The sequence below is a fragment of the Eucalyptus grandis genome, chromosome 3 (assembly GCF_016545825.1).
Source record: "Eucalyptus grandis isolate ANBG69807.140 chromosome 3, ASM1654582v1, whole genome shotgun sequence".
NCBI lineage: Eukaryota > Viridiplantae > Streptophyta > Magnoliopsida > Myrtales > Myrtaceae > Eucalyptus > Eucalyptus grandis.
In genome coordinates this window covers 67,855,849-67,863,913 of record NC_052614.1, presented here as the reverse complement: position 1 = coordinate 67,863,913, position 8,065 = coordinate 67,855,849, and the positions used below count along the sequence as shown (strand labels likewise).

General features: G+C 37.2%; 1 protein-coding gene across 1 annotated transcript; it reads right to left on the bottom strand.

Moving 5' to 3' along the window:
* Positions 1-780: 780 nt before the first annotated feature.
* LOC104438562 (eukaryotic translation initiation factor 1A) lies at positions 781-5,094 on the bottom strand. Its single transcript, XM_010051740.3, has 2 exons — positions 4,920-5,094; positions 781-1,511 (listed from the first exon to the last, which is right to left on the bottom strand). Exon 2 carries the CDS (start codon positions 1,498-1,500, stop codon positions 1,063-1,065), a length of 438 nt encoding a protein of 145 aa, XP_010050042.1. The 5' UTR covers positions 1,501-1,511; positions 4,920-5,094; the 3' UTR covers positions 781-1,062.
* Between the last annotated feature and the right edge of the window lie 2,971 nt (positions 5,095-8,065).

Sequence of the window (8,065 nt, the reverse complement as noted above, 5' to 3'; positions counted from 1 at the left end):
TTTGACTAAGAAAAGAGTTTAGCGACGCATGGAAATTGTAGGTACCTTTTCTGTTAAATAGTATTTATGGGTTAGGTGGAACTTGTCCTAATGTCGGATCTGTCAAAAGTGTTCCTTTGGCTTATAAATACTCAAAACATATGAAACATGCTCTTTCTGAAAAAGATGTATGTTCCTCAACACTCTTTCTCGAAAAGCAAAGCTATCGTTGATTTCGTGAAGCGCCCATTTACCTTGGCAAACCAAACAATCCTTCAGCACTAACCAGCAGCTGCTCGATGATACATGGGAAAAGGAGGTAAAGACATTATTAAGCTAGCAGTTAGCCAGAGAGTCATCGGCCGTGAAAGCCCCAAGAGGTCTGTGATATCTTGCAAAGTAGTCCATCCGAAAAGTTTAAGCTATAGTGAAGATTGAATTTCACGACCAAGATACCGATTTCACAATGTACAAAACCAATTTCTTTCGCCCAGACATGAACACTGAAAGTTGAACATGGTTTTTGCCGCGATGACCTAAGCTCATAACTCGAATTGCAATATCAAGTTGGCAATGTTCAGTACGCTCAAACCAAATCTTGGACATTGCAAATTAAGTAAACTTGGGGAAGCTCCCACTAACAAAGATAAGTTCATGAGACCAATTACTGACCGTATCTTGAGTTTAAAATAGGACAGTATTAAAGGGCTATCAATTCTTAGTAAACTAGCGACGATGTAGCATGACTTTACGACAAGCCAAAAGCCAGAGCAAAACCAAAGCATACAGGAGCACCAGATGGAATGAAATTGAATTAAACACTTCGACCCTTCAGCCGCACCTAGAAATCACCTGCCTTCCCTAGGGCAACTTAATTATTACCTGTGCAAAGGGTAATTACTTGCAGAGACAGGGCAAATATAGAATCTTGCGCTGGGTAAAATGAAGATTACGGGAGGGTTCACAGACAGATCCAACTTTATAACACGGATACCAAATACTGTGTACTTGGCCATCAGCAAATATAACTCAATGGCAAGAAACATTCGGGGTAACCAAATAGTGGCGTTTATCAAACCCAGCTTAGATCTTATCAATGTCTTCGTCTTCGAATTCAATATAATCATCACCGGGGCCTTCATCCTCCTCATCGAGGCCACCAGCAATACCCTCATTGAGACGTGTGTTCTCAGGAAGCTCTCCATATGCCTTAAGGAGCCTGGCCTCATCAGGCATGTACTTGAGGATCACATCAGCCTTGTCATCCTGGTAGTCGCGAAGCCCCACAAGTATGATATCACCTGCTGCGATCCAAACCTTCTTGTGCATCTTCCCTCTTATGTGGCAAAGGCGCTTGGTCCCATCAATACACATTGCTTCACATCGGCCATTACCGAGCATGCGAAGTACTTGAGCATACTCCTGCCCATCTTCCTTGAAAACAAGTTCACGCTTTTCATCATCAGCTTCATTCTTTCCTCTCTTCCTGTTCTTTCCTCCCTTTCCCTTATTCTTCGGCATGGTCAGAAGGCCTGGCAAATCCAGACACACATCACAAAACCAAACAATTTCAAAAATGTCATAAAACTCTCAACAACGAAGCGAGCAAAGTTTTAAGCCATGGGGAAAAAACCTTGGATTTGAGGAAATAGAAGAACCAGAAATATTGCAACCTAACATGCAAATCAACTTATAAAAGGGTCCAGGTGGCAATATATCGAACATCAGACGAGAGCACACCACCATACATATAATATCAATCGAGAAACCCTTCTCTGGTGCAGAAAAAACAACTACTTAGAAATTGACACGACTGACTGCTTTTGGACCCATTTCGCATCAAACATTTTTCCATCATAATAAATAAAGGCTAATTTAAGTTGTTTTGGCACATATACAAAATTATCTGAATTACTGAGGACACAATGACAGTATGCCATTTCCTAACTGAAGTTCACAATTTGAAAGGCGAACGCCATGTATCAATTTGAAGAGTCAGCACCCAAACGTTTCGAGATCTTCAAAAGGATTTAGGTCAAGTTGTCATGTCGTGAACTCGTACTATCCCTATTGTACTGTGGGTTAACAGAGGCAGCATAAGTGCCACTTGCTGCAAGACTTGATAGTAATCCCTCATACACCAAGTTTTCTAAACCCCATAACAACTGGAACAGGTAGAGTGTTGGTGCCAAGCACAACTCAATTTTGTTTTTCCTCTTTTTTCCAAACAAGCAAATTACAACTTTCTTGCTCTTCACATACCTGTATAGATAAAGAAAGAATTATAAAATAGAATTTTTTTTTTTTCCGGATAATCAGCCTCAACTACCTCCCCCCTAAACCCCTTCTCTCTCAAAACCCCCTCCTTCTCACTTGAGGTCATAGAGCCAAAATTGGTCAGACAACTTCAATATTCATTGTGATTTAGGCTAGAATTAATTGAAGATCACCCAACCTTAAATAATTGCTAAATATACAATGACCTAAACCAGTCAATTCTTGCAATCACAAACAACTATCAAGCTTCAGCTAGAATTCCTTGACCAAGCTTCTAAATAGTAGATAGTCACCCACCATACACATGAACCGGAATCTCATAAAAAAGAAAGAGTTCAGCAGATAAACTAAAGATCCGAAATTGCAATCCCATATTTTAATGATACTCCTTCATTTCCGATGTAACTGACCAAATAAACAAATAGATATATGTCCATGCAGATGAGCTCAATGGATTATGCATATGTTTAACTAGTCATGGTGGAATCTTCATTCTTAAAGATTTTATCTTAAAACACAAAAATAGAAATGCATGTTCAGCTAGGCCAGTTCTTCTGGGTTGCTCGAACCAATCCAGAGGGGAATGAATTCTTATTTGAAGCAGGGATTTTCTCCCCAATAAGAAAGAGGGATAAGTTTTTCAAAAAAAGCAAAAGCAATATGGTTTCTACAAATGAAAAAAGGAACTCTGGAAAAGTAAGTTTCAAAGTACAATGCTGTGAAAAAATACTATTTTCTGCAAACAATGTTAACTTGTTTGAATCCAACAAATGTTATGAATTGTGACATATGATTGAATCCCAGAGCATATCAAGGTACAAATGAGCAGGGAAGATGCTCATGGAACACAATAAATAACATAAGGCCCAAGCGAAAATGAAACATTTCTCATGGCGAGCATGAAGCTTAAATAACTCACTCAGAACACCGTTTATGGAATAAAAATTCAGCCACTTCCAGGACGATGGCTAGCAACCAAAGGAAACGAAAGACTTGGTTAAATTTTCATACAATCTACTCTCTCAGATAAAAAGAGAAAATCAAAGAGTGCTTTTGTTTTCTTGAATCACTTCACGTTTTCCTATTACTCTCTATTCTTTTTTTTTTTTTTTTAATTTCTTTATCTATATTTTGAATTTATTTATCTATCTTTCATGCAGTAAGACCCTTTTTGAATTCGCTCAATTTAAATTGGTATTCATCCATCATAATTATATCAAAGAAAGATCCACAATACCATCGGATAACGCCTATGACTTTGTTTCTCAAGTGACTGGTGCAGCAAAAGATCCTGAGTTTGTATTATCTTTAAACAAAGGTATTCATGCTTGGATGGTGGCTCAAGATCAACCGCATAAGTGCAGTACAATGGAGAGTCGTGTGATACATTCGGTAAGGATGCATTGCTCCTGAAATTTACTTCACAGGCCAGCTCTTTGGTTAGTTCCTTACTGCGTCAATTTCCAATTATTGGTCATTGAGGTTGATGGGCAATGTGGATGAATATGCAGGTGCAGATATTACCTCTCCTTTTTTCCTTTCAAACAAATAAAAAAGATTAAATTTTTCCAATTGGAATTGTCTTAATTACAATATAGAAAATATAGATGTAGTGTATCCTTATTCTTCTTTTTACCATATTGTCTGGTAATCTCTATTTTCACTAAGAAGCCTGTTGTTGGATTGAATTCTAACGAAGAAAAGCAATGACTAAAGTGGGAGAGTCAGAATTGAAAAGAGGAAACCTCACTTCTTTCTCTTACAACCAGTAGGAATGCCCTGGATTTATTGAGCCTTTCCTAGTTTCATTCTCACCAGTCTTCATCCCTATCCTTGAACTTGAAAAGTTTTAACTCTCTTAAGAGAAAAGAGTGAATCCTCTAGTAGATACTAGGTAATCCAGTATCCTTATATAAGAAGATAATAAATTCGGTTGTTATGGTCGGACTCTATCATGGATTTCTCCTGTTTCTAGAAACCAGAAAAAGGCCCAAACCAAATGTAAGTTTATCCAAACACAACATCCATACCACAGTAACTGAAGAACTCAATGCTCTCCATTTTCACCATTGAAAACCCAACAGGGGAAAACAAGGTTTCAAGGAATGACCACTCAATCACCTTCCAAGACAAACCCAGTATTTCAGTAACAGATCTCAAACCCGAGTCGCCGCATGCCGACACCCAGAAGTATCCAATCACAAACCCATCGCCACAAATGGTCATAACAAATTCTACCAGACCACCGCAATCCCAAAAAAAGACAAATACCCAGAAATTGAATTATCAGAACCTAAAACATACGCCCCAACCCAATTCCAATCTCTGCCCCAAGATTAAATCTTTTTCAACACCAGCAAGCATCTCGACCCCCCAAAAGAAAATTAGCTAAACAAACAAACAAACAAACAAACGCAGAATCGCGACAACATCCACACAAAACATGGACGCAGCAACAGAACCCACAGAGACAAACCCAAGTTCTTCGACCTATCAATCAATCAATCAATCAATCAACCAATCGACCCCAAAGCAGACGGACACATCACGAAGCGCGAGCTCGGGCCTTCCAAGAATCCTCGCGCGCGCTTCGGAGAAAGCTCGGAAATTGATAACAAGAACGGGATTCAGGGCAAAGGAGAAGAGGGCGAGGTTCTACTTACAGAGCAAACGCGAGGGGGTGATCGGCGGACGCTAGCTCTGCTGCCCCACTTCTTCTTCCCGAGCGAGGGTTTTTCTGTGAAGAGGAGAGGAGGGAGAGAGAGCGTTCCGGCCGCAGGCTTCAGTGGAACTCTTCAGTTTCGTATTAAATCTAAAGGATAAATTAAGGTGATAATGCAAAATCCGAGGAAAATAACGCAAAATAATCCTTAAACTTTGGCGAAATGTGTAATTTAATCATTATACTTATAATTCATCTAATGTGATGTTTAAATTATTTTTAAGTGTTGAATCTAATTTCTAAACATTCTTAGGTCCTCAACTTTTCATAATATAGCAAGATCATTTCTCCGATACTACTTACAAACTTTATGAATGGTCTTTATAGTTACATTATTACACAAATTTAATTTTTTTTGTTCATTTCGATCCATAAAGAATGCTCTCTTTTTATTTTATTTTTACCATTTTGGTCTTTATAAACATTACGAATAGTTCCATTTAAATATATTTTAGCCTGTGATTTCTATAATACTTAAAATGGAGCCTCATTTTGCATCGAATTCATGTCATTTTTATTTTGCTTTCCTAATGTATAGATTTGACTAAATTCAAGAAAACATAAAATACAAAAAGCTAGAAAAAAATTTCTCTTACAAATTAGGAACAAAATTTAGATTAATTTCGTTTTGAGATATCATTATAATGACATTTATTCTTCAAATAACCGAAATGTCAACCCGATACAATTCTAAATGAGGTTCTACTTTTACTATTATAGAGATTATAATTTAAAACATACTTAAACAGAATTATTATAATACTTAGAAAGACCAAAAAGGTAAAAAGCAATAAAAAAAAGATCTCTTTTTTTTATTAATTAAGGAAACTAATTGAAATGAAAAGATATTATAAATTTTGGGAATAGCATAATTTTGAAAATTTGTGAATAATGACAAATGACTTATGGGATTTTATTTTAAAAAATCGAGAGATTAGATCAAATAAATTGTATCAATTTCTACATTACACACTAGACCAAATTGTAGGGTCTATTAGTATCGGTTTCCACCGGAAATTATACTTCAAATTTCTTTTTTTCTTTTTTTGAGGATAACTTCTTGTATATTAACTATGTGTTTGACTAATGTATATATTAGATTCTTTGTTGACATAAGTTGGGCTTAGCTGCCTGATACATCTTGATAAGGCTCTACTGTAGGTGGCAAAACGGTGCTATTACATCTCGATAAATCTCAACCATTGACAATGATCTCATTTTTAGAAATTAATAACTGATGTATATTAAAATGTCCATTGGAGTATATGCACGACAAATGTTCCATGCTCTTTTGTTGAGATCTCAAAGACTATTCGGAATGATAGATGTTAAGTTAAAACAAGGGATATGTTTAAGCTAATCATTTGACCATTTAGCCAATTTTCTTAAAAAAATTGATGATATTTAACTCATCTTTAAACATTGTATAGAATGGTATTATAATCTTAGAATCAGTCGTCTGTATTGAATAAATTGATCATATTACATGGACTCTGCATGACTATGATACTTAAAACGTTCATGATTACTTTTATATTCCTAATAGATTACTTATATTGCTATATGATATATCGTATTAAAAGCAACTTTTGCACTTCAAATACATTGAATTTTTATTTGTGGAGTCTTCTCTTTTCTAAATGAAAATCAAGAGCTTTTCCAAGAAAAAGTGAAAGTTTTGAGGAAAAAATCTCATGACATTAAGTAGAAACCTAGACTTGTATTACATTCGTTAGGACTTAAAAATTTTCCAAAAATACTAAGTAAAACTATCGTACTTCATTCAAATATCACTTTCATACCTCTATTGTTTGAATGTCAATTTGCTACTTGTAAAGGAAAACCACTCTTCTACGAATTCTCGCCACAAAGGCATAATCCAAACTTCCACCATGTGCCACCGTCTGCCACCATCTGCCACCGTCGATCCCCCAACCCACTGTAGCTGTCACCACCATCGTAGCCGCCCCCTCAACATCTAGCCGCCGTCTCTGCTCAATTATGTTGTGCTTCTCTCTCTCTCTCTCTCTCTCTCTCTCCTTTGTAACTTTCTCCATCTTCCTCTCTATTCCAATTTTTCGATAGACACATGGCCACAGGTGGCTCTCGACCTCGCTCTAAGGTCGTGAGCCACCATGGGGGACGTCGACTGAGGTCAATTGAGAGAGAGAATTCTTAGAGTAAGCACGCACCGGGCTAATGAAGACGTCTTTGAGGTTTCTCTTGGGTTCAGTAGTTAGGTTTTGAGGGCAAAATTATTCAAAAAGTTCTTAACATATCATATGTTTGCCAATTTAGTTTTAAACTTTTCAATTTTACAAATTAGGTTCTAAGCATTTTTATTTCTTATTAATTAAGTTCATCTAGCCAACTTTAATTGGAAATCACTAACATGGAAGCTAATGGTGTCACGTACGACTGTTGTCGCTAAAGTGAACAAATTTTAATATTTTTTGAAAATTTTATTAATTTTCTGATTTTTTTTTTTTTTTTTTGCCATAGGCCGAACACTAGCCATGTCAGGCCGACTTACCTTGCCCACCATAAGAGAGGCACGATCGGGCGAAAGCCTCGACAAGGTTAGTCAGCATGCGTTGAGCATCGCTTGGGCACAAGTGACCCTAGGTAAGGCTGCCTTGGCTTGGGTGAGGGCAGGCCTTGCTAGATTTGGGGAGGGAGCCCTTGCCGGGACTCGCCCGCCCAAGCAAGGCCCAGCGAGGGTCGGTCTCGCCTAGGCTAGATCAAGCAAGGTCAACCCTTGCCCAAGCTAGGGCAGCCTCACCAAATCTAGCCTAGGTGAGGCTAGTCGGCCTAGCGTGGCTGATGGCAGGCTACTAGCAAAAGGAAGAAGAATAAGTAAAAAGAAAAGAAAGAGAAAAAGAGAAAAAGAGAAAAAATCAGAAAAATAATAAAAAAAATATATTGAAATATTATTAAATTTTGTTTATGTTAGTGCTGGCAGTTCTACGTGACACCACTTGCGTCAATGTCAGTGATTTCTAATCAAAATTAGTCGAATAGATTTAATTGGTAAGAAGTGAAAATATTTAAAACTTAATTGGCAAAATTGAAAAGTTTGGGATTGAA